Genomic DNA, 22,620 nt, shown 5'->3' with positions numbered 1-22,620 from the left:
AATTTCAGTTCTGATTCGGAATTAGCCCTAAAGGGCTTTATGTAAGTGCCGAATTAAGGCGCGAGCCTCTCCAAATATATAAGGAAGAATTAAGTAAGCGCAAGACAAGGGGGCTTACAGTAACAAACCTATGAATTACTTGGCTGGAAATACGACAACACAGAAAAAGAGGATCTATTACTTGCTAATCACCAGCACTATCTCCCGATAGACGCCGCCTAAGGTCCATATCTCCGATCTCGTCGGATCCGTTTTGGTCGACATCCCGGGCCTAACCTAGGTCCGGTAGGCCATCGGTTAAATCCGGTCCGAACCAGAGAACATAAACTCCGGAGGAGCGACGGCGTCCAGCATGTATCTTTGACATACGATATGGCATGGTCGGGTTTCTCATTATCTGTAGATAAATATATCCCGTGTAGCACGTATCTTTCTGTCGAAATGGCCGTAGATAGCAAGCATAAGTCCTCACTATCTAATATTAGGAAAAGACCAAGACAGCCATGACTGTAAAGTACGCTAAAGACCAGCCTGAGGGGTTCACCAACCGCATCGAAAAGGTTGCCATCGTGGGGGTACGTTGGATTTCAACTATCTTCTGCTGCACGGGATAAAGATATCACTAACTACTAGCAGGCCGGCGGTCAGATAGGGAGTGTCCTGACCGAGCACTTGCTTAAGGATGGAAAGCATACCTTAACGGCCATAACGAGGCCTGACAGCACCAAAAAGCTTCCTGAAGGCCTCCGAGTTGCTCGTGTCGACTATAGTAGCGATGACGACGCCGAACTTGTAGAGGCGCTTCGCGGGCAGCAGGCCTTGATCATTTCTATGTCAGTCCATGCTCCAAGGGACAGCGTCAGCAAGCTTGGTACGTAGCCTTGATAACCCCTTTTTAATTCGCCGGAAGCAAACACACTGTAGTTTGAATATTCCAATATCCTTTCGAATACCTAGAGACATCATCGCAAAGGGTCAGCCCGGATTTGAAAATCATTTCCTTAACCGTAATTTCCCAGCGAGCCTCCACCCCCCTGGAAGCTTCTTATTTGAAGTGATAGCTGAGGCACTAACTTTGCTGCAATAGTACGCGCAGCAGCCAAGGCCGGTGTACCGTACATCCTACCCAACTGGTTCGGGCACGACGCCGCCAACGACAAGCTGTGCGAAGATAGCATGCTGAAGGCCTCGCTAGACAACATCACCTCAGAGATCAAAAGCCTCGGCGTCAGCTCGTACATCCTTCTCGTGTGCAACTTCTGGTACGAGTTTAGCCTAGGCGGCGGGCCCGACCGTTTCGGCTTCGACTTCAACAAGCGCACGTTGGTCAAGTTCGGGGACGGCACGGCGCCTATCCGCACGAGCACATGGCCGCAGTGCGGGCGGGCCGTCGCCGCGCTTCTGAGTCTCAAGGAGTTCCCGGACGATGAGGCAGACACGTCGTCGCCTACGCTATCGCGGTTCCGCAACGGCTGCGTGTATGTCTCGAGTTTTCGCCTCGCTCAGCGCGACATGTTCGAGAGCGTGAAGCGCGTCACGCACACCACGAACGCCGACTGGACTGTTACTCGCGAATCTGCCGAGGAGCGCTGGGGGCAGGGCAGGGCTGCTCTGCAGGAGGGGAATTGGAAGCTCTTTACTAAGATGTTATATAGTCGCATGTTCTTCCCGAATGGCGATGGTGACTACAAAGGGGAGCTCCATAATGACTTGCTTGGCTTGCCTGTCGAGGATTTAGATGAGGCTACGGCTGTGGGCGTCCGGATGGGGGAACGTGGTGAGGTGCCGTTTTCGCATTAAAGGGGGGTGGTGTTGTTGGTAGTATGATGATAAGTATCCCACGAACCTTTCAGGGTTTATAGCAAGGAAGTAGCTTTTATAAGAAATGCTTTGCCATATGGCATTCTTTCCTTATCCGAAACCATAATATCATTCGGTTTACGCGTGGGTTCCATTCGTAGTAGAATCGATCCTCCTGTTGTTACCCCTTATTTAGCATCTTCCTTATCATATCGCTCTACACACAGGCATCATTTTAGTCAAATCAAAATGCCGTCTCTCCCGTTAGTTTTAAACCTCCTAGGATATATGAGCTTGGGATTGGTTATAGAAAAATAAGTCGGATCTCTCAATATACGGGATCTTATAAATCATTACTTCCCTTAGTGTCTTGTCTGCCTGGTATCACATTTGCATAAGAAATGACTAAAAGAGACGAAAAGACTATAAACAAATGATAGAAATGCGCGATATGCCCGCTCTTACTACCCACCTATAGGTCGAACACATTCTAGGTCAAGTGTGCACAGCAGGTAGGTGCATAGAAACGGCCGTCTTAGTCCGCTGTCTAGGTACCTAATATTCGTGGAGTTTTCGCAAGGAGCTCTTCAGAACGAGTGGGAAACGGATAGATCGCGGGAGGGGAATACATACGTGATAGCACCTGTCAATCACGGACATGTGGCAGTCTAGGCCAATAGTTGGGCCACCGCGTAAGCAATGGTACATCAACGTGTTCGAGCATATGAACTTGTCACTAATGGGTTTTAATGGAGGCCGGTATATGTAAAAATGCTGTTTGCGCGATATCGGGGTGCGGGTGTTGCTACTGTGTAAATGACGGGTAAGAAATCATATTTTATTTCTTATCGGCCGTTACCAAGTTATGTAAATCTTTAAAATGATGGCCTGTGGCTAGGGTAGGTATGTACACGTAAATAGACATGTCGCCGCAGATGCCGTGCATTAGAAATGCGGCGCAGATTGGTTGCTCTGAGGCTTGATTTTCGGTCGGAGCTCTGGTGGTAAGTCTGGACAGGCACCAATTCGCAAACGTCACTCCCTCCATCAAGGGTCAAAGTGGATACCCGACATAAGGTCGCCCCAGAAAAAAACACCAGTACGGATCCGTACCGAAGATACTTAGTGTGTTGCGGAACACCACGGCCAGGATCCTTGTACTTTTGGGTCCAAGCTTTCGTACCTTTTCTTAGCGTAACTGGTCCTTTTCGGAGTGCATCTTCAAGCTTCCTTTAGGGCTCCGGGGTCCGCTGAAGTCACCTAAACAGACCTAAACGGTAGTAAAGCTCTAGGTACTCCAGCGGCTTCTTCGTTAGTTAATCAGGCAGTTTAGGCGACAACTCTTTCCTCGGGGCTTTTTACTTGCATCACTCTGACCCGTCCAGACTTGCTTAGGAACTTAGGAACTTGTGACTTGAACAAACGACATCAATTTCCTCCCTTCTACTCTTTCCGTCTCTCATAATCCTCATAATCAGCCAATTTCAAACCAACTTCCTCAATCCAACCACATCTGGCGTTGCGTGTATCTATATCACGCATACCTCTTTTTCTCATTTGTTTTATTTAGACACCCGGTTTGTGTTTTTCCCGCTGCCAGCCGACCCCAAATCAGTTCAGATTCTTCCTGCAGGGTCCCTCAACGTGAGCGCGCTTCGCGATATCACCTTTCGGCTGTATCCAGTATCGTCCTCGTCATCGTCATCAATCCTCCATTCTACGGCCTAAAGTCGACATATCACCCAACGTCGACCCCCCCTCCGTTTATCAACAGTCCCAACCGACTTTCCCCTTTTCCAACTTTATTTTCCTTCAGCCGATATGCCGGGGAAAACGCCTCATTCAAACGGAAAAGAGCCGGTCGAGAACGGCATCAGGAACAACCAGGACGTCGACATGACTGACGAGAAGTCCTCGCTCAAGGGAAAGGGCAAGAAGGGTGTCAAGGAAGGCGAAGATATGACGGTTGTCGTCCCCCCTTCGAAGACCACAAAACAATCTTCTCAACCACCTCCGCCTGACGCTGACGGAGACATCGAAATGGATGTGGATAAGCCGGAGGATCTCGAGGTCAAGGTTGACCCCGTCACCCAGGCCATCACAGGTATAGCTACTACCATCATCTGAATAAACTCGTGCACATAATAATCTAACATATTATCTTCTGTTATAGATATTAAGAGTAATTTCGCCCTCCTCGACCGTGCAGTAGCTCTATTCGACGCCAGATTCTCGCTACGGGCTTTAAGATCCATCTCTTCCCTCAGGAAGCGTCTCACACCAGATATCCTAGCCCAGGTTATCGCTGAGACTTTCTCGGTTTCGAGCACATCCGCCAACGTGGCCAAACAACTTCTAGTTGCTATCGGAAAAGAAGATGTATCTCTAGGTCGCCAGCCTAGTTCTGAGATGGAGATTGATAGCGAACCAAAGGCTCCCGCTAAGAACGGAAATAAGAAGGAGAATAAGGACGTCATTCCTGAGATCGATATCTTCCTGAGTATCCTGATTCAAGTCTATCTATTTGACGCGAAGCATTTCCAGCAAGGGGCGGAATTTTCCAAATATCTTTCGGAGCGCATCCACTCTTTGAATCGCCGAACTCTAGATTCGCTTTCCGCAAAGGCCTACTTCTACTACTCTCTATTCTGCGAGCAGCTTGCTCCTTTGCCCCCATCTCCTCAGTCTCCGATCGTTGCGATCCGCCCGACCCTCTTGACTGCTCTCCGGACTGCCGTCTTGCGAAAGGATATCGACATTCAGGCCTCGGTTATCGTTCTCCTGCTCCGAAGTTACCTACTAACCTCCCACATTTCTCAAGCGGATCTCCTCGTATCTCACACTCAGTTCCCAGAGAATGCTGCCAACAATCAGGTTGCACGCTTCCTTTATTACCTCGGTCGGATCCGAGCCATTCAGTTGCGCTACACTGAGGCACATGAGCATCTAACGGCGGCCACACGAAAAGCGCCGGCAAGCTCATGCGCCCTAGGTTTCGCGCAAACTGCGACAAAGCTCCTACTCGTTGTAGAGCTGCTGATGGGTGATATCCCCGAACGGGCTACCTTCCGCGCTTCCAATATGGAACAAGCCCTTCACCCATACTTCTTGCTCGTCCAAGCCGTGCGAGTAGGTAACTTGGAGGATTTTGAGGTGACGATCGCTGACCATGCCGACACCTTCCGCCGCGATGGGACGTACTCGCTCATCCTGCGCTTACGCCAGAATGTGATCAAGACCGGCATCCGCATGATGAGCTTGAGCTACAGCCGTATCTCGCTGCGCGACATATGCATCCGCCTGCATCTTGGTAGTGAAGAGAGCGCGGAGTACATTGTCGCTAAGGCGATTCGCGATGGCGTCATTGAGGCGACGTTAGATAGGGAACGAGGTTTCATGAAGAGCAAGGAGATTGGTGACGTTTACGCCACCAGGGAACCAGGAGAGGCGTTCCACGACCGTATCAGAGCTTGTCTTGCGCTACACGACGAGAGTGTGAAGGTACGTTGCTATTAATCATATTAGCTACTTCGAATCCAGCCAGACTAACTCATTACGAATAGGCCATGCGTTTCCCCATGAACCAGCACAGACTCGAGTTGAAGAACGCTCAGGAGGCGCGCGAGCGAGAGCGAGAAATGGCAAAGGAGATACAAGAAGGTGACCTGGACGAAGATGACCTCGGTGGAGACTTCGAGGGAATGTAACATAATTTAACCCGTGTATTCTGAAATGGGAAGGACTTCTGGCGCTACGTTTTCCGCCATTACTGGTTTATAATGGGTTAACACGCCAGAACGGGGGAGCCAGCTTATTTGCATCGGTGAAAGTTGTAGTTTGGTGACCGAGAGAAGTTAAGAGGCGGCAATATCGGCGCGGCCAAATATAAACAACGTCATTCGGCCTATTGTAATAGATATCGACGGAGAGAAAGCCTCGTTTTGTTGGCTGGGATAGAAGCGTGTGAGATAGTAGGTTTTTTCTAGCAAGCCAGGACAGTTAACAGCAAATTCAAGCGCTGGCTAGGACCGCCCCCGTTTTTTAGCACGCGTCTAGCAATCACACTGATATTGCTATTATATATTACACGATAGCTTGTTTGACTTATGGTTTGCTCTGTGTAATTGTGTAGTATGGATTTGGTCATGGTCAAGTCTGGAGTCGACGACGCTTTGACAATTACTCTTGGACTAACTAGAGTCTACATTAAGGCGGCCATTTGTTTGTGCTTTGATACCATAGCTTTCACCATGTTACCTACATCTCCCAAATATAGGTATATATCCAAGTATGACCCACGAACAATTTTATCCTATTGGTGCTTGGTTGGTCATGTTAAAGGGTATCACGTGGGACGAATCTACCCCAATATGTACCTTGGTACCACATATAGGCGATAAGCTTCAATGCAACGGATTACGATTACGTAAGCATTCCATTGGCAGTGTCGCGACTGACAGACAACTTTAATTCACCATTTGTCTTTTATTATCTTTTCGCTAAAAGGTATTTTCAATTTACAGGATATGTGTTTAAGACATTTTATATAAGTCTTCCTTCCAAAGAACTAGTCAATCAAAAATGGCGCCTCAGAAGCGCAAGAGATCGCACGATGCCGAACCGGAGTTACCGCGTCGCGCGACCAGACAACATCCTGCGCCCAATAGCGACGAACACCTACTACGAAGCGGTCGTGTGCGTGCTGGTTCTATCAATAAGCCTCACATGTTACCACATACAGACAAAATATTAGAAAAAAACGGGGAGGTTAAGAGAAGAGTAGGGAGGCCACCTAGCAAACAAGACAGCGTCACAACAACTAGACACGCCACGGCGGACAATATATCAAAAGAAAATATACAACCTAATAATAGTTATGAAGAGGAAGTGGAAGTGGGAGGGGAAGAGGAAGAGCAATATGATGATAGAATAAATGAACTAGTAGTTAAGTCTCTGGAGCATCCACGTCCACGTCCACGGCATAAAGAAAAGAAAGCGACGACGAGACAACCGACTACAAGTTCATCCCCTCCACAAACCCGACTTGCACCCCCCAAGCCGACATTACCGCGAAAGCAACAGCAGCAACAAATCCTAAATCAAATAAATACACATACAAAACCACCAAAACCACTCGTGACATCGACGCCAAAGCGCCCTACTACCTCCGACAAGCCGCCAAAGCCTCCTCCCACACCACGCTCAGATCGCAACATCGATAAGGTCGTATTGGGTAACATCTGTTTCAAGGCGTGGTACCCCTCCTTCTATGGCAAGGAGGTGCTAGGCGACATATCAAATAATACCAATTCAGGCGGCAAGGATGGCAAAGACGGCGGCGGCGGGAAGATGGGAGGCAGGATAGGTGGTAGCAAGAGACAACCACCGCCTATGCTCGAACGATTGTATGTCTGCCCGTGCTGCTTTAAATATAGTAGGGAACTGGTCGCGTGGTGGGAGCATGTTAGGTGCTGCGAGAAGACGTTCGAGATGCCTGGGCGGAAGGTGTATACACATCCCAGGGGCTTATTAAGGACGCGGACGGTGAAGATCCCTTCGGCATTCTCTAGTGCTACCACGGCTGCGACCGCAGAGGTAGTTGGAAAGGGTAGGGGGAGAAAGAAGAGCGACGGAGGTGCAGGTGCGCCGATGGCGATGGCGATGGCGGAAGAAGTGGTTAGTGATGACGGCGAGTGGAGTGTGTGGGAAGTTGACGGGGAGAAAGATAGGGTACGCCATCATTTACGCCATCATTTCCTTCAAACATTGAGTTTGTCTCGACTTGATGCTAACTATTTAATAGCTATTCTGTCAGAATCTGTCCCTATTCGCGAAGCTATTCCTAGATAACAAATCGGTCTTCTTCGACGTGACGGGGTTCAACTACTTTCTTCTCGTCTATACGCCCCCGCCAACTCCCGACTCACAACCGTCTCCTTCTCTCGCCCCTATGCCTACCGATGTAATCCCAAACTCCCAATCATCTGCAACAACTCTTTCTAGTACTTCCCAACATACCCCAACGTCGCAGACGAGACCGCAGGTAGTGGGCTTCTTCTCCAAGGAGAAATTGTCCTGGGATAACAACAACCTGGCGTGTATCCTAGTGTTCCCGCCGTGGCAGCGCAAGGGTCTGGGTGCCCTGCTCATGGGTGTATCGTACGAGATCTCCCGGCGTGAGGGTATTCTGGGCGGGCCTGAGAAGCCTATATCTGAACTTGGTAGAAAAGGGTATAAGCAATTCTGGGCGGGCGAGATTGCGCGGTGGCTTCTAGAGCTCAAAATACCGGGTGGGCGAGAGGGGGACGATACAGAAGGCGAGAGAGAGACGGTAATCACGGTCGAAGAAGTGTCCAAGGCCACGTGGATCGTGCCCGAGGATTGCCTCGCCATACTCCGAGAGATGGGCGTCGTAGAAGATGCGGGTCCCAATCCCGCCGAGATAACCACGGCTAACGGGTCAACCGAACGGCGCGGTGGTAGCGTCAGCGACGGAGGAGATGTTGAAACAACAGAAGAGGCGAAGACGGTTCCCCGCGTAAGGCTCGATAGGGAAGCTATCAGGCGCTGGGTTGACGCGAATAAGATCGACCTCACTAAGGCGTGCGACCCGGACGGCTTCGTCGAGGGGTACGCGGTTAGGGAGGGAGAGAGCGAGGAAGTGGATGAAGAGTAGGAGGAGAGCAATGGAGAAAGAGAAGAGAAGAGATGGATGGAAATATATAAGATACCCCTGTGTTTTGCTATGTTTTGTCTTTTAAGAGAATAATCGTCGACGTGTTCGCTTGAGGTGCAAAATCACGTACACTTAAACGAAGAGCTTGACAGAATATAGTTCTCTTAAAGAGGTGTTTAAATTATAACCTTCAAAGTATAGCCTTTTTAGGTGATGGGTAGGTATATTTCCAACTCGTAATTGTTGTCCCGTATAATACCTAGCGTATTATTTGCTCCTTGTCCTTCGGAGATGCTATTTCCTTCATCATCCCTGAATTAGACCTTTCATGTTACCGTGTTGAGTGTTTCCACCTCGAGGGAGCGTTGGGTAGTTGTTCTCTGTTGCTGTATATACCAATAAATATTCGTAGCTACTATATGCAAGGTATACCTAGGATGTTCTCATTCTGTATGGTTTCTGGGAAAGTAGGTTCTCACGGGAGTGACACAGCACTTGGTCACCAGGTTTATTAGTGTCACGTAGAGTGAGCTTGAAAACCTCTCGAGGATCCCCTGTCTATTCAAATGAAACTAAAAACATCACAGCAACTGAACACTGATTTTAAAATACCGAAATTCTATGTATCCATACCGAGAAGAGGAATGGTGTTTTTTATGATTTGCTAAAATATGCTATAAGAAGTGGAAGACACCCAGACGAGACCCGAGACCGGACCAAAAAGAGAAACATATATATACCTAGATGACCGATTCATGCAACCATTCAATCATTATTTTTGAAAAAAGACCGCCCATCCGTATCGCTTGCTTGCCTGCTTGCTTACTCGCTCTCTCGCTCATTTTCATCATCAAGGAAAAAAGAAAGAGGGAAAAAAGCCCGCCCAATGTTGTGCCGTTAAACATATGCTGTCGTACCTACCTAGGTATGTCATACCTATGCTGTCCTACATGTACCCAGTAGAATAATTTCAAAAAAGCCCATGCTTGTATGCAGATGTGTGTGTGTGTGTGTGTCCTTGAGGCATCATATTTTCATATCGTTATCATTTCCGATTGTCGTGTCGTTCGTTTTAGTTTCTGTCGTATGGAGTGTCGTGAGATAGGTGTAGGTATGTACCTATGTATGTGTGTATGTAGAGATAAATGGAAAAATAAGGATTCAAGTATATAGCAAGGTGATCCCTGCTTCGGGAGAGGGACAAGCATGCGGGTTACCGATCTAGGTTATTTATTTAACCTCGGATCCGTACAACGGCCTGCGTTTGCCGTCAAACTCGTTAACAACTCTGCGAAAGCGGCCGACCATCGACGGAGTCCCGTGCGGCGCGTGGTGGTGCCTGCGCTTAGTGTACCCTTCGTCGCCGACGCAGCTGATGCTGTCGTCGGGCGCGATGCTCTCCACGTCGTCGTCGTCGTCATCCCAGCCGGTGCGGCTCTCGGGCAGATCGAGATCCCGCGCCGAAACCCGGCTGTGCGACCGTGTGGGAGGGCGTGCCATGCTGACGGGTCGCTTGCTACGCGTTGAGACGTACGTCTCGGTTGCTTCAGTCGGCCGGGGAGCTCTGTGCTTGGAGCTGCTGCGACCGCGGTATTCGGACTCGGCGGCATATTTGGATGGTGTTGCGGTGTGCCTCGACGGGGCCGCTGAGTACTTGGACGGCGCGTAACTGCGACGGTCGTCCTCGCCCACCTGGCTGCGGTACTCCCTGTCCATTAGGAGCTTTTGCTCGTACTTGGTGCCGGCATTGCTTATATATTCTACGTCGGGCGGCCGCCTTGCGGAGCCAGCCTCGCTGAGGCGACGAGATCGGCTGGCCGTGGTATAGTGGCTCGAGTGTCGGCTCGCGCGGTCGTCGAGGTCTTCTACTACCCTACTCCTTGCAGGAGCCTCAATCTGGGCATACCGTGCTCCGTAGCTAAGCGGTGGGTACTTCTTATCCTCGATATACCTAGGTTGAACATTCGGCTGCGGGTCTGGATAGGATGCGCGCCGTTGTAATGCGGCTTCGTATTCTTGACGCGGGGTAGCACGCTGACGGCCGCCGTTACTCATAAAGGCATAGGTCAAAGCGCTACCTACGGCAACACCAACGGCTGCGGCCCCGAGGACCGTGCCCATGCTGGTGCCAGCGCCGAACCCCCCGGATGTCTCACGCGGCGGGGGTTCCACGGCGGAAGTAGTGGCACTTCGCTTCATCATGGACCGAGGTTCTCGTGAAGAAATGGTAGCGCTAGAATTCGCACGTGCAAAGCTGGAACGATATCCAGCGGGGCAGACGGCCTCTATCTTGTTTCCGTCAAAGTCGGTGACCTCTACGCGGCCCTCGTCGAATGTGTCTATTTGTATATCGGGTTCCGCTCGTAAGGCAGCGGTTCGAAAAGCAGATACAACCGAGGGTGATTGGGCGGAAAGGATTACGCGAGATGGTCTTAGATGTTGGCCGGGAGCAAGCCTCTTAACTTCTAGGACCGGGGTGCCGGATGTACTGTCACCGAAGACTATGGACGAGGCATTGGCGGAGATATAACGGAGTTTGAGTGGTTGGACGATAGCGGCATAAAAGGAGGCCGAAGAGGGGAGGTCCCTAACCTGAACCGGCTGCATAATACCTGAGGCACTTTTGCGTGTATAATGCTAGCAATATTGGAAGAAATGATAGGTACTGGCTGGGGTGATATAGAACTTTGGAAGAAGAGAAAGAACAAAAATGGTATCGACTTGTATATTCGAAAATCATAAGACGGTGATGAACGGCTGGAGACAAGGCATCATAAGGCACCAGATACGCAGCTACACGTGTAACACGCCGGGGTATGTAACAGACACTACATATAGTAAGGGGTAAGTAAAATATGGCCCAAGCTCTCCGGGGGGGTAAGGGGGTAATCGTGTACACGTAGCTGGCTGGCTGGCCGGCTGGGGTAGAATTTTCGATGTTTCGATAGGGATACGGAGACACATGGATTGGGTTAATAGGGATCAATCGAGATTTATGATAGTTGATGTTTTTATCTATTTCATCATTTGTAACCATCCTATTAAGAATGCAATTATAACAATATCCAATTGAATTAAATAGTCGATCAATAATCTTGAATACAATTTAATACACTTGACAGGTTGAGCGAAGATCATGTACTCCGAATCGGTACTACAGAATGTAATTCAGATTCGTAAATCATGTGACTTGCTTACCGCCGAATTGGATGAAATACTTTGATACCTTAGACCGCAAGACATTCGGAAAATTCGCGGTGCATAGGTAGGTACATAGACCAGCGCATCAAAAAACAGGTCACATGTAATGAAAAGAATTTGCGCCATCTCGCTTGAAGAGCGAAACATCATCTCGATGTAGAATTTCAACAATCAATTGAAATTTCTGTTCATATTATTACTTACCAATTAGTCAACCCCCTTTTTTACCAGGTTGAAAATGAACTAATATTATATATACTAGTCAATTTCGTAGTAAAAAAGTTTAATATCACTGAGTAGAAAAAAAAAATTTCATCCCAAAGCAATGAGGCTTAAAAAAAGCGCACCTTGCAGTACCGGCGTCCCGGGAACCTGAGTGGTTCGAAAAAAAAAAAAGTTTTCGCATTGTGCGACCCACAAACCTCACATTCCCATTTCCCTCTCTCCCCCAAAGAAATCCTGCCGGGAAATTCCCAACGGAAATTGGACACATACTTACATACAGAGCTGCAGGCATACGCTGCGCTTTGTACCTATGTATGTAGGGGGTAAAAGCCGGTATGGTATAGTACCTCTCAAGCGGTGATCGGTATCAATCCTGGTGTCCAAGCAAGCGCTCCCATTGGCCACTGGGCCAAGACAATAAAAAATAAGAAGTTAGATCGAAGGTCGAGCTGCAAGCAACATTGAAGCAAGGAAGGTTTAGGTAATCGGACGGGACACTATTCGGTCGGGAAAGCTTCAGCGTCGCAGCGTCGAAAGCTAAACCCGGTTGGCTTATGTGAGCTCAAATATGTACCTGTAAAAAGCTGCACTAACAAAGCACCGAGGGAAAGAAGAACATTAGTCGACCCTTTCCTAAGGAAATCTTTTAGTAGCAAGTGCCGGAGTCCAAAAGAGCATCTTTTGCAAAGCTCCTTCCTCCCGGAATCCGAGGGTGCTTCGCGCCTTTTATCCTTTCTGTCCCGACTCTTTCCTGTTTGCTGTGTTCCCTCCATGCTCCACTCACGTGTTACTCGAGGTCTCAGGTATTGACGTTGATGACATGCAGTGGAGCTTGAGGGGGTGGGGGTCACCATTCTTATCCTACTTTTTCTTTTTTTTTGAGGATATGTACATGAAGGTTTCACAACATGCCATTAAAAAGTTCAGATAATTAATGAATAATATTTCTGTAAAGATAAATATATACATCTAATGTGAATAACATACCTGTTCAATTTAAGAATAATGTTAAAAGACTTACAAGAAAGTCCTTGATCATAGAATCCGCCAAGAGGTGATAAAAAAAAAGCCTCAGGCTTTTTTGATAAAATGTGTCCGGGATGCCGGTATAGGATGACCCGGTATTGCCCGAAAGACAGCTTTGTTTAACCCAACCGTCAAAAATCATTGTCAGTCTTGTCCTGATCGGGTAGTCCTCTACTACACAGTAGAAAATTTTGCGAACAAGTTCAGATCAGTTCTTAGAGGTTGAGCCGTCCCACTTCTCAATCCACTCATCCTGTGGGTTTCGAGTTGTAGTAGTCTTTCTCATAGTTACCATACCTACCTCCTACCTGAACAACTCAAGGTACTTCTGTTCTTAAGAAACTTCCTAAGGAACCGACCTTCGTATTGTACCAACTGTTGCACTGTGTCCCCCTAAGGTACCCAGCTGCTAACTAGCAACCAAGTACCTAACCGAGTTCCCAAGCAACCACCAACCCGGACGATTCTGTTCCTCTCGTTTCTTCCGAAGCTCTCCCTTCCTTTTCTTCCTTTCCCACTCACACACCAGTCAGCAAGCTCAATTTTTTTTTTCTCTCCTTCGACGATTTGGACCAGCTCCTCACTCCCATCTTCTCTTTCATCAGTCATCTTTGGTCTTTGCAACCAACACCTCTCCCCTCATCCACGTCTATCACAATGGCCTCCGCTCGCGTTGTCGCCTCCAGGCTCGCCTCCTCCATGGGCACCAAGGTCGCTCGACCTGCCATGCGAGCCCAATTGACCAGCGTTGCTGCTAAGCGAACCATCAGTATGTTTAAACCTTTAATTTAAACCCATTTATACCTGACAAGGTATCAAAAATATTATAATGATTTCAATTGATACTTCAATTGCGGCGTGAAAAAAATTTTCCTTTGTTGTTTGTGCGCTTGCTAATGTATGTCAACCTTAGGCAATGCCACTCCCTTCCAGGCCGTCAAGCGCCAGCAAGCCTCCAAGATCCTGAGCGCCACTACCCGCCAGGTTTTCCAGCAGACTCCCCGCCGAGCTTACTCCTCTGAGATCGCCCAGGCCATGGTCGAGGTCTCCAAGAACATCGGTATGGGTTCCGCCGCCATCGGTCTGACTGGTGCTGGTATTGGTATCGGTCTCGTCTTCGCTGCTCTCCTTAACGGTGTTGCCCGCAACCCCGCTCTCCGTGGCCAGCTCTTCTCTTACGCCATTCTGGGTTTCGCTTTCGTCGAAGCCATCGGTCTTTTCGACCTCATGGTTGCCCTCATGGCCAAGTTCGTACGTAATATCCGAAAATCCCGCAACAAAAATTTTTATCTTCAAACAATACTAACATACGGGGAACAGACTTAAGCAACTTAACCTCCATACTTACGGAGGCTGGGGTTCACACTACGGTCTGGAACGTGTGAATGAGCAAATTCGGAGTGAGGGGTACACCGCGATGGTTTCGTGCCTTCACCGTGTTCAATAGGAGAACCAGCATTAGAGTAATTAGAGGTCCATAGACTCCCGTGGAAAGGGGAAAAAAACCTAGGGGAGGAGGGTTTGCATTGCATTCAGGCATGTAAAGATGGGAGAAAACTAAGGCCACCTCTGGTTGGCGTCTGTAAAATACAACCACCATCTTCACCAACATCACTGAGGCTTTCCTTTTTGTTTTTATGCCTGATGACGAGAAACGAATTCGTGAATTGTCCCAAATGGGCTAATGGCTAATGAAAAGAAATTCCACTCACCAAGTATCATGGTATCTGGTATCTTGTCTATATCGTGATACGCCTATAAGCCTATAAGAAATACTCGTAGCAGAGCTCCTGGTCACTTGACCATCCCCACGATTCGCGATTTGCGCGGTTTTCCCGCTTAAGATCTGATCCACCGAATTCGCTTGATTCCCTGGCCAGGGTCAAGACACGATTGTATCTGTATCTCGACTAGCTTCTGCACAATTTTGTACAGATTGTGCAACACATCCCGTTGAGCCGTACAATGAATGGCCCACCAGCCCACTTAGGCGGTTTGGTTTGCCATCTCTCGCTATCCTCGAATCGATAGAACCCCCACCACGTCTCCCTGCCTTTGCCGAAACCGCCAATCAGGAAGAGCAATTGGGGACCGTGTGGGCTCTCTGGCTGGGGAATAAAAAGAGAGCGGAGACGAATGGCCTCTCCTGGTCTGGGGGATGACGAGAGAGTGTACAGTCTGGAGAGTGTACTGTACGTTGCGGAGTAGAAGAAGAAAAGATAATTTAGCTGCTTAGACTAGCTGCTTCGGGCAGGTATCAAGCAATGAGGTCAGATTGATGGCTTGATAAGAGCTTGATAGGCAAACTAGGTTCGTTAGGGTTAAGGTTAGAGTTCGACTTTAAGTTTAGTTGTCTTTGATTGTGGACCGGTCCGATGTGCTAACAGGGAAGGATGTGCTGATAATAACTGGAGGTACCGTGTATATATGTATTAGTTGACCCCCAATGTTGATGCTCACGGAAGCCTCTTGATATCGTTCCCTTTTATAAATCTTTTTGAAACTAATTACCGCCGTCGACTGTTAGACATATTCGAAAATATCTTCCCCGACTATGACGAGCGCCTAAAAGTCTTCTTCTTTAAGATATGAAGTAATGACCGGTCTGGTATTCTCGTTATCCTGCTTACCGCAACGGGTACCACGAATAGGTTAATGCGGATCACGGTTCTGATGCGTGGATAGACAATAACAAGAAGGACAACAGCATGACAACAGCATGATATCGTGCACCCATGGCACGATGAAAATGCGTGGTTGACAGACTCGGCCAGGTACCATTTAAAGGAAACTTCGACGATGAGGACCGCATTATGACTTCTCGATAACAGCTTTGAGGAAGTAGGCAACAATGCTGGATCGTTGGTCGGACACGCTGAGCCTATAGCCTGTCACAAGTTAACGCGAGGAGTTGCCCTCGAGGCTTCCGGCTGATTCTTCCTATGGAGACAATCCAGGTAGAATATGTGATTGCCCAACTGCATCAGGGATCGGCCCGCAGGGGTTCACTGGAAGCGACAGCGACCAGCGAGGTGCTGACGCTGTGTGATCGAATCAACTACCGGTGGTCTTTGAGTGGAATTGTTACATGATACAAGTTGATCTTGACCTTGTCCTGGTCATCTCCGCTTGATATGTCCTCGAGCATCGAACATTCATATAGGGTTCCACGCGACCTATATTGGGCGGTATGCTCATTAGATTATGGGCTTTGCTCCGGTTGATGTCGCTCTTTCTTGGGCCTAAAGGCCAAGAATGAAAGGTCGTGGTATCGCCGTTCCGGGCCTACTTATAATATAGGGTTGGTGGATTTGGTGCTATGTTGCAACCGTGAACTGTCGGAACGCCCGAATGGCATCGGTATCAAAGCGTTCTGCCCCGTGTTGAGCAGCGTCTCCACCACGCATCGGTCCGTGCTAACACCTGAGCTTGGGTGTTTCAGTTCTACCCGGGGCCTTATCCTACTATTGGAAAATCCGAATGAAAAGTACCAGGGGTACCGCTCGATTCTCAGCAGCGCTGAAAGATGCCAACGGCATATTTTCGCCTAGGACGTTGCTATCTGGAAGAGCCAAGATAGGTCCGACTTGCATGTTGGCTAGAGTGGATTGCTCGCTTTATACGGATTGAGGATACGTTTTCGGGCGTAAGAGACAAGCAACAAGCCAGAAAGAAAATACCGCGTTCTAACAAACTATCACGCAAGAGAGTAGTTTCCAGAGAAGATATTTTGGGCTTATAAATCACGGATACGAATGAGTGGTGGGCTGTAAGTGCTAAGGATTCGCCCTCGACGACGTTTTTTTAACAATTTAGTATTTTGGATGCGAAAAGAAAGGATAGAAGGAAGCAATGATGAAGTTGATTTCTCGGATGAGGTCAAAATAAGAATTACACAGGGAGTTTGGTTGTGGTCGACGCACCTCAGGCATTCGAGTGGCATGTTTCTCTACTCCTTTTCCCCTCATAAATCACATGATAACCTTCCTCTTCTTTACAGACCAATGCTACCCCAGACTTTTCCCCCAGACCAACCCCGGACTTGATTACTCCCCCGCCTTTTTTATTCGTTCACGTCTTACACCACTATGCCCTATTTATCCATCATCCGGCGATCGAGGTAGGAGTCCATGGTACGAACTCGTCAGCTCGCTACGGATAAGCACACGGTACATGGAGAGCGCAGGCCAACCATATTCGTCCACATTGTTGCTCTGAAGGGTTCTGAGGACCGTGCTTATTTGCGTTTGATTGCATCCGTTTCGTAACCTCGCGCTCCCACGAAACACGAAGTCAATTCTAGTCACAATGCCGTTAACCGTATCATAATGTCCAATATCGAACGTAGCCCTTCGAGGTCAAAGACTTACCGGATCGTTATTCGCCGAATCCAAGCGTGGTTTCACAATTCAAGTCATGTTCAAGTAGAAGCCAATGAAGTGGGATATCAAAATAAATGTTATTTCGCTAGAATAGGGGTATGCGGGAAAATGCCTCTGAAATAGGGCTCGCGACGATTAGCTACCTTCTATCCGTCCTCCCAACCGGTGTACAGACTCAGATCTCAATCAATGTGATCCATAGGCTGCAAATCGTTTCATGCCGGCGCATCTTCAACCTCGAGCGGTATAGTCGATGACGTGGTCACAAACCCCCTTGATAGGCATCATTGGTTCGGATACGCTTTTCGACTACAAGAAACCTCGCTCTCTGTCCAATCTAGGGCCGATTTCCCTGACGAGCGTTACCATACCCAAGCCAAAAAGCACTATGAGAGTGGCCACCACGGATCGGTGGGGTGACGAGCGTAAATAAAGTAATCACGGTCAGGAGGGAAGTTGACCGGGTTCGGGAGATCCTCGTCGATTTCGTCTGGGACACTTGGGCCCCATCCCAAAGACTCATCATTACCGAACCCGCCTCTGTCTTCGAAATCCCGGTCGAAGGCTTCCCAATCCCGGTCGCTTCCCAAATTGGTCCGCATATCATAGTCCGAAGCAGTGTCTCCATGCCAGAGGTTCCAGTTGTACAGTCCGCTGCTCACCCTCTCAACCACGATCGGGAACCACCACCAACAGTACGTGTCCGCTGTGACCAATTGGCTCCAATAATCTTCCCAGTTTTCGTCGTAATGGTCGTCATCGTCGTAGTAGTAGGGCGTCGAATCACGTATCCATTCATGATATGGGTCGTAATTCATGTGACTGGAAATATCGCGCTCGTCGTTTAGAGTGGCTTGGGTATGTGTGATGAAATCGTTGCGTTGTCGTGAAAGAGAGTATAGGGTTCCTTGGTAGGGTTCTTGGTAGGATTCCTCATGGTGATCTCGAGCACGCTGACTCGAAATCTCTTCGTCCATATCGTCGACAGCGACGTCCCCAAAGCCACTTTCTTCGTCGCTGTCCCCCCACACAGGATGTAAACCGTCATCGAACCAATCAATATCATAGTAAAGAATCTTTGGCATGGTAAGTTTGACCTACAATGATATCCTGTATCGTAGCTTTAACACTGGCGTCAGGGCAATGGACCCAGTGCCTGATCTTTCCCGCGAAATCTGCTTTTTTTTTTTACCCTGGATACTTGTATTAAAGGTTGCTCTAATTTGTAAATCAGTTTAAGGAAGGGAGAAGCCAAGGGTTTTCTAGGGAGCTTCCAACCAAGTAGTGACGTGACGGAGAGGTGATTCAAGTCGTAAAGTACGTACCTAGGTAGGTAAGTGACCTTAGTATCTCCCTTACCTCACGCGACTCCAGAGGTGTAGAGTCAGGTAAGTGTAACCTTGATATATGTAAGGTTGTAAGTGAGTATTAAGGTTGGCTATATGATTAAGTATGACAAGGGGAAAGAAGTGTCGTCTCTTAAGTTATAAGAGTTACGTTGCGTTAGTCATTACTTATACTCAATCGTATCTTTAGCGTACATAGGTAAATAGTATAATCCGAAAATATATCTACTAAGAAACAGTTACTAGGTAGCCTAACAATGCCTACTAGTAATAACAAACAGTTTGTGATTCCTTAGTAAGGTAGCTTAGGTTTTCTTTCACAGGGAAGAATAAATATTTAATACTACCTAACCTAAGTGCCTACTCATTGTTGATTGAAACCCGCTTCCTTTATGTAAGTAAGGTAATTGCTAGGCCGTGACCAATATCGAATGAGCTCGCTTCATCTATTGCGACAAGAAGTCCTAGCGCCTCTGTCCTTAGACTTCAGTGACTTAGGTTTATTTGAGGCAAACCCATTTTGATGCCTTTCTGAGGAATTCGTGACTGTTATAGATTCCATAGCTATTTGTTTGGCAGCACTCAAGTGTAGAGTAAACGAGAAGGGGCCTGCTGTTAGTCATCTTTGGCAGGCTTAGGTAGGTACGCTTGGGAAAGGGGCGCATTGGCGCTCTTACGCTGAATTAAAGGGGGGCAACTATTTGATACCTAACACGTAGAAATAAGAAGCTACTGTAAGGTGAGTAGAGATAGAGGATAGTATAATTTGCTTTGAAGAAAACACTTCCTAGATAGTAGTCATTATATAGGCTCCAATAGCCTTATAGTATGCACCACCCACGAACCCAAGCCTAATACCCTTTCTATACCTCCGAAAATGCCTAAATAGCACATAGCGATTCCGTAGCGGCCGAAAAATCACTGACCATTCCCACCTCTATTCTCTAAAAGACTCTATTCTCTAAGAGACTCTAGCAAACGAATAAAACCACCGCTTCAAGCAACGCCGTGTTTCCAGAAAGTCTCAATGTTAGCATGCGTAGCCTCGTCCACGTACTCGTGCGGCGGGCGCAGAGTCACGCTGTCGCCGTGGATCTCAGCTACGGCACCGTTAATCTTGGGGTCCCCGATGAGTTGCGCGATGCCCTTGATGAGCGTCTCCTGTGGCGTGACGATCATCTCCTCGAATAAGGCTTTGGATGGCGCGAGACCACTTTCTATATTGTTGTTAGCCCAGTTAACGAAGTTTTAATGATGCGCATGTAAATTTGAAGGAACCGAAAGGGGCTTGGATGAAGGAATATAGTAAGAAGGGGGGGGGGCTCTTACCGAGGACTGCGGGTGCTAATGCGTTGATGCGGATGTTAACGCGTTCGAGAACCATCGCTAGGGATCGAACAAGCCCGATTACGCCGGCTTTTGAGGCAGCGTATATGGGAGCTACGGGGAATGGATATAGACCCGCATTTGAAGCAGTGCAGATGATGGTACCCCGTGATCCTGTTGTGGGATCCGGCTTGTTCTTCCTGATGTAGTGCGCTGCAAGTTTGACAGCTGCCGTGCAAGTTAGTAAAAGTGCAGCCTCTCGCATAATGGTTGATGTAACTCACTGTATATCACACCCGTTAGATTTACGTCCAGCGTCCTGAGCCTTGGCTGCGATGGCTCCTCCTCGTCGACGAGCGTTAGACTGCTGGCACCTTGTTCCGAGATACCAGCGTTGGCCATTACGACGTCGACGGCGCCGCGCTGCTGATAGACCTCCCTAAATGCCGTGTCTAGGTCTGACCACGACGTGACGTCCACGCGCCTGAAGCTGATAGTGGATTGCGGATACTCTGATCCTACGTCGGTCACCACCTTGTGGCCTAAGGCGGTGTTGACGTCAAGAATACTGACGGCATAACCCAGGGAAGCAAAATATTTGGTCATTGCGGCCCCGAGCCCGCTCGAGCCGCCGGTCACAATGACACTCAGCGGTCGCGGTTGTGTTGAGTTGCCGTTCATTGTAGTTTGTGTGTAGGTGTAGGTTTGGTATAAGCCAATTTTAACTAAGAAGTTTCGAGGAAACTTGTATGATGTTTCTCTGATACTGTGACTGAGTGCTTATGAGAATCCTGTAAGGTATTTATGTTGTCGAGACTAGTCAACGTCTTGTATACACATGTAGACGAAGTACGTGGTAGTTAAGTAGTCGACGAAGGAAGTGGGGAATATATAGGTGCCAACTTCCGAGGCGCAAGAAAACCATAGTACAGACCTTTTTGAGTGTAATTGAGTGTAATTGGATAAAGTCCGTACATGATTCCTTGACCAGCAATTTACCAAGCCTTCGTTCGATCCCGACTTGCTAAAGTCGATAGAGGAACGTACAGTGGATCAGGCTACTAAACTCGGCAGTTGGTCACCCTATGATGAGTGCTACTATGTATGATGAGTGGGGTACGGCGTCAGGAGATTCCCGTATTGAAGGACTTACATAGTATCGTGATCTAAGAAATTAGACGGCTTTTTAGAGCGAAGTTGACCATTCGACTTAACAATAAAGCCATACAATTTAATACTTAAATCATTTGAAATCCTTCTTCTTTTTCGGCCACATTTTGAGCTCTGTAAAACTTACTTCGTATTGCCGGTTAACTTGTATGAAAATATCGCAATGGCTTTATGCGGAAACTGTTCCGAACTCAGTTCAGCTGAGTCGCAGGTAACCTCCGACTATTTACTTCGTGTAGCCGACCTAGTCTGGATAATAAATATATGTCGGATTGACATGGGGGAAGGAAGTCCTGGTTCACCAAGGGCCACAATTGAGACGATTCCGGTATATGGAAGACTGAATAGGAATACATGGATATTTTGATATAAACTATAGTTATGGGTTATTGTTACACTAAAACTCCATGATTATCCTCTCAATCACGAAGAGATGTTTGGAGAGTCTGGGGTATCCTTCTTGGGAACTGTTATTCAGTTAGTCTACCTACGGCTACGGGACTGGAAAACAGCGAATATGCTCTCTGACCGGTTCTTGGCGGAACGTGCCCGGGCCGGTGCTTACCTTGATTCTTCTCCCACTGCTTCGGCATTCCCTTGTAGTGCGTGGGCAAATGTCTGGTCGGTCTGGACTGCGAAGTGGAGCTCGAATCGGACGTGGCGGCATTCTCCGTCTTGTTGTCGCCGGAGTCCGTTTGGGCTGTACTCTCCGAGACTGGGCCCACCTTCTTGGTCTCTTCTTCGGAAGCGAGTACGGTCTTGTCTTGTGACTTGTTGTCGGCCATTTTTCTGATTTTTCTGCAAGTTGGGAGGCGGATGTGGGCAGATGATTATTGTAAGTTTGTAAGTTGATGAAGGTGTAATGGGATGTTCTGAGTAAAAAGAAAAGTGGTGGCCTAATTGTCGGTCGGTCCCCGATAAGAATAACATCCGAATGGGAATAATCAGGTGATTGATCGGCCACTGTAATAGGGATGGGTTTTATGCGCATAATTGATCAATTATGCGGTATTATATATTCCGTAATGTTATACCGTATTATACGCTAGTGATATTATATTTTTCCCATCCCTATGTACACTGTAATTCGTAATTTGGCAATGCTAGGGTGACGTCAATGGTATATTACCTAAGGTAATGTACCTAATATATGTACATCTACATAATGGATAAGTACATAAACTTCAATCTTCCCAACACTATCCTACAAATCTGTAGCCTCGAGTTTTCTTGCTTCAAGTCGGCTTGTCTCATACGTATAATTATGCAGATTAATAAATACTTTAGCTAATATTGATTAATACCCAGGTAGTTATCTACTCGTCTGTCAAAAGACGAAGCAATCTTGCTAGGATAATCTTACCTCCACGTTACACAACATAGCATATCGCTTAACTAATGTAACGAATCGCAGATTGAAATCATCACGTTTCCATAATCAGGCAGTAATTTCTTTTGCTTTTTACAG

At 47.8% G+C, this 22,620-nt stretch overlaps 8 protein-coding genes across 8 annotated transcripts; 4 read left to right on the top strand and 4 right to left on the bottom strand.

The window, feature by feature from the left end:
• Window positions 1-695: 695 nt before the first annotated feature.
• On the top strand, window positions 696-2,651 carry F5Y00DRAFT_246501 (uncharacterized protein). The gene is made up of 4 exons (XM_048009162.1): window positions 696-870; window positions 1,087-1,723; window positions 1,847-1,975; window positions 2,273-2,651. The coding sequence occupies exons 1-4, from the start codon at window positions 832-834 to the stop codon at window positions 2,314-2,316; spliced, it is 849 nt and encodes a 282-aa protein (XP_047861343.1). The 5' UTR covers window positions 696-831; the 3' UTR covers window positions 2,317-2,651.
• A 378-nt stretch (window positions 2,652-3,029) lies between these two features.
• F5Y00DRAFT_246498 (proteasome regulatory subunit C-terminal-domain-containing protein) lies at window positions 3,030-6,047 on the top strand. The gene is made up of 3 exons (XM_048009160.1): window positions 3,030-3,904; window positions 3,974-5,301; window positions 5,364-6,047. The coding sequence occupies exons 1-3, from the start codon at window positions 3,622-3,624 to the stop codon at window positions 5,505-5,507; spliced, it is 1,755 nt and encodes a 584-aa protein (XP_047861342.1). The 5' UTR covers window positions 3,030-3,621; the 3' UTR covers window positions 5,508-6,047.
• A 258-nt stretch (window positions 6,048-6,305) lies between these two features.
• Window positions 6,306-8,674, top strand: F5Y00DRAFT_246496 (acyl-CoA N-acyltransferase). The gene is made up of 2 exons (XM_048009159.1): window positions 6,306-7,530; window positions 7,604-8,674. Exons 1-2 carry the CDS (start codon window positions 6,382-6,384, stop codon window positions 8,474-8,476), a joined length of 2,022 nt encoding a protein of 673 aa, XP_047861341.1. The 5' UTR covers window positions 6,306-6,381; the 3' UTR covers window positions 8,477-8,674.
• Window positions 8,675-9,018: 344 nt separating this feature from the next.
• F5Y00DRAFT_246494 (uncharacterized protein) lies at window positions 9,019-11,575 on the bottom strand. Its single transcript, XM_048009158.1, has one exon. It carries the CDS (start codon window positions 11,081-11,083, stop codon window positions 9,707-9,709), a length of 1,377 nt encoding a protein of 458 aa, XP_047861340.1. The 5' UTR covers window positions 11,084-11,575; the 3' UTR covers window positions 9,019-9,706.
• Window positions 11,576-13,585: 2,010 nt separating this feature from the next.
• On the top strand, window positions 13,586-14,375 carry F5Y00DRAFT_265665 (uncharacterized protein; the record flags this gene model as incomplete). The annotated part of the gene is made up of 3 exons (XM_048011821.1): window positions 13,586-13,697; window positions 13,842-14,175; window positions 14,249-14,375. The coding sequence occupies 3 exons, from the start codon at window positions 13,586-13,588 to the stop codon at window positions 14,373-14,375; spliced, it is 573 nt and encodes a 190-aa protein (XP_047861339.1).
• A 3,046-nt stretch (window positions 14,376-17,421) lies between these two features.
• Window positions 17,422-18,962, bottom strand: F5Y00DRAFT_170782 (uncharacterized protein). The gene has a single exon (XM_048004856.1). The coding sequence runs from the start codon at window positions 18,393-18,395 to the stop codon at window positions 17,697-17,699; it is 699 nt and encodes a 232-aa protein (XP_047861338.1). The 5' UTR covers window positions 18,396-18,962; the 3' UTR covers window positions 17,422-17,696.
• Window positions 18,963-19,486: 524 nt separating this feature from the next.
• Window positions 19,487-20,989, bottom strand: F5Y00DRAFT_170675 (NAD(P)-binding protein). The gene is made up of 3 exons (XM_048004855.1): window positions 20,267-20,989; window positions 19,986-20,210; window positions 19,487-19,873 (listed from the first exon to the last, which is right to left on the bottom strand). Exons 1-3 carry the CDS (start codon window positions 20,661-20,663, stop codon window positions 19,653-19,655), a joined length of 843 nt encoding a protein of 280 aa, XP_047861337.1. The 5' UTR covers window positions 20,664-20,989; the 3' UTR covers window positions 19,487-19,652.
• A 586-nt stretch (window positions 20,990-21,575) lies between these two features.
• On the bottom strand, window positions 21,576-21,937 carry F5Y00DRAFT_265662 (uncharacterized protein; the record flags this gene model as incomplete). The annotated part of the gene is made up of 2 exons (XM_048011820.1): window positions 21,576-21,619; window positions 21,718-21,937. The coding sequence occupies 2 exons, from the start codon at window positions 21,935-21,937 to the stop codon at window positions 21,576-21,578; spliced, it is 264 nt and encodes an 87-aa protein (XP_047861336.1).
• Between the last annotated feature and the right edge of the window lie 683 nt (window positions 21,938-22,620).

The sequence above is a fragment of the Daldinia vernicosa genome (genome assembly GCF_022497035.1).
Source record: "Daldinia vernicosa strain CBS 139.73 unplaced genomic scaffold F5Y00scaffold_57, whole genome shotgun sequence".
In the NCBI taxonomy this organism is placed as follows: Eukaryota; Fungi; Ascomycota; class Sordariomycetes; order Xylariales; family Hypoxylaceae; genus Daldinia; species Daldinia vernicosa.
The sequence above is the reverse complement of the archived record's forward strand: the minus strand, read 5'-3'. Positions and strand labels throughout refer to the sequence as shown.

Excerpts from the sequence above, each read along its gene's own strand:
- F5Y00DRAFT_246496 (XM_048009159.1), top strand. The coding sequence starts at position 6,382 with ATGGCGCCTCAGAAGCGCAAGAGATCGCACGATGCCGAACCGGAGTTA. Across the intron at positions 7,531-7,603 it reads TTGACGGGGAGAAAGATAGG|CTATTCTGTCAGAATCTGTC; the intron begins GTACGCCATCAT and ends ACTATTTAATAG.
- F5Y00DRAFT_170675 (XM_048004855.1), bottom strand. The coding sequence starts at position 20,663 with ATGAACGGCAACTCAACACAACCGCGACCGCTGAGTGTCATTGTGACC. Across the intron at positions 20,211-20,266 it reads TCTAACGGGTGTGATATACA|CTGTCAAACTTGCAGCGCAC; the intron begins GTGAGTTACATC and ends CTTGCACGGCAG. Across the intron at positions 19,874-19,985 it reads ATTAGCACCCGCAGTCCTCG|AAAGTGGTCTCGCGCCATCC; the intron begins GTAAGAGCCCCC and ends ACAACAATATAG.
- F5Y00DRAFT_170782 (XM_048004856.1), bottom strand. The coding sequence starts at position 18,395 with ATGCCAAAGATTCTTTACTATGATATTGATTGGTTCGATGACGGTTTA.
- F5Y00DRAFT_246498 (XM_048009160.1), top strand. The coding sequence starts at position 3,622 with ATGCCGGGGAAAACGCCTCATTCAAACGGAAAAGAGCCGGTCGAGAAC. Across the intron at positions 3,905-3,973 it reads CGTCACCCAGGCCATCACAG|ATATTAAGAGTAATTTCGCC; the intron begins GTATAGCTACTA and ends CTTCTGTTATAG. Across the intron at positions 5,302-5,363 it reads TACACGACGAGAGTGTGAAG|GCCATGCGTTTCCCCATGAA; the intron begins GTACGTTGCTAT and ends CATTACGAATAG.
- F5Y00DRAFT_246494 (XM_048009158.1), bottom strand. The coding sequence starts at position 11,083 with ATGCAGCCGGTTCAGGTTAGGGACCTCCCCTCTTCGGCCTCCTTTTAT.
- F5Y00DRAFT_246501 (XM_048009162.1), top strand. The coding sequence starts at position 832 with ATGTCAGTCCATGCTCCAAGGGACAGCGTCAGCAAGCTT. Across the intron at positions 871-1,086 it reads GGGACAGCGTCAGCAAGCTT|GTACGCGCAGCAGCCAAGGC; the intron begins GGTACGTAGCCT and ends TTTGCTGCAATA. Across the intron at positions 1,976-2,272 it reads TCGTAGTAGAATCGATCCTC|CTATAGGTCGAACACATTCT; the intron begins CTGTTGTTACCC and ends CTTACTACCCAC.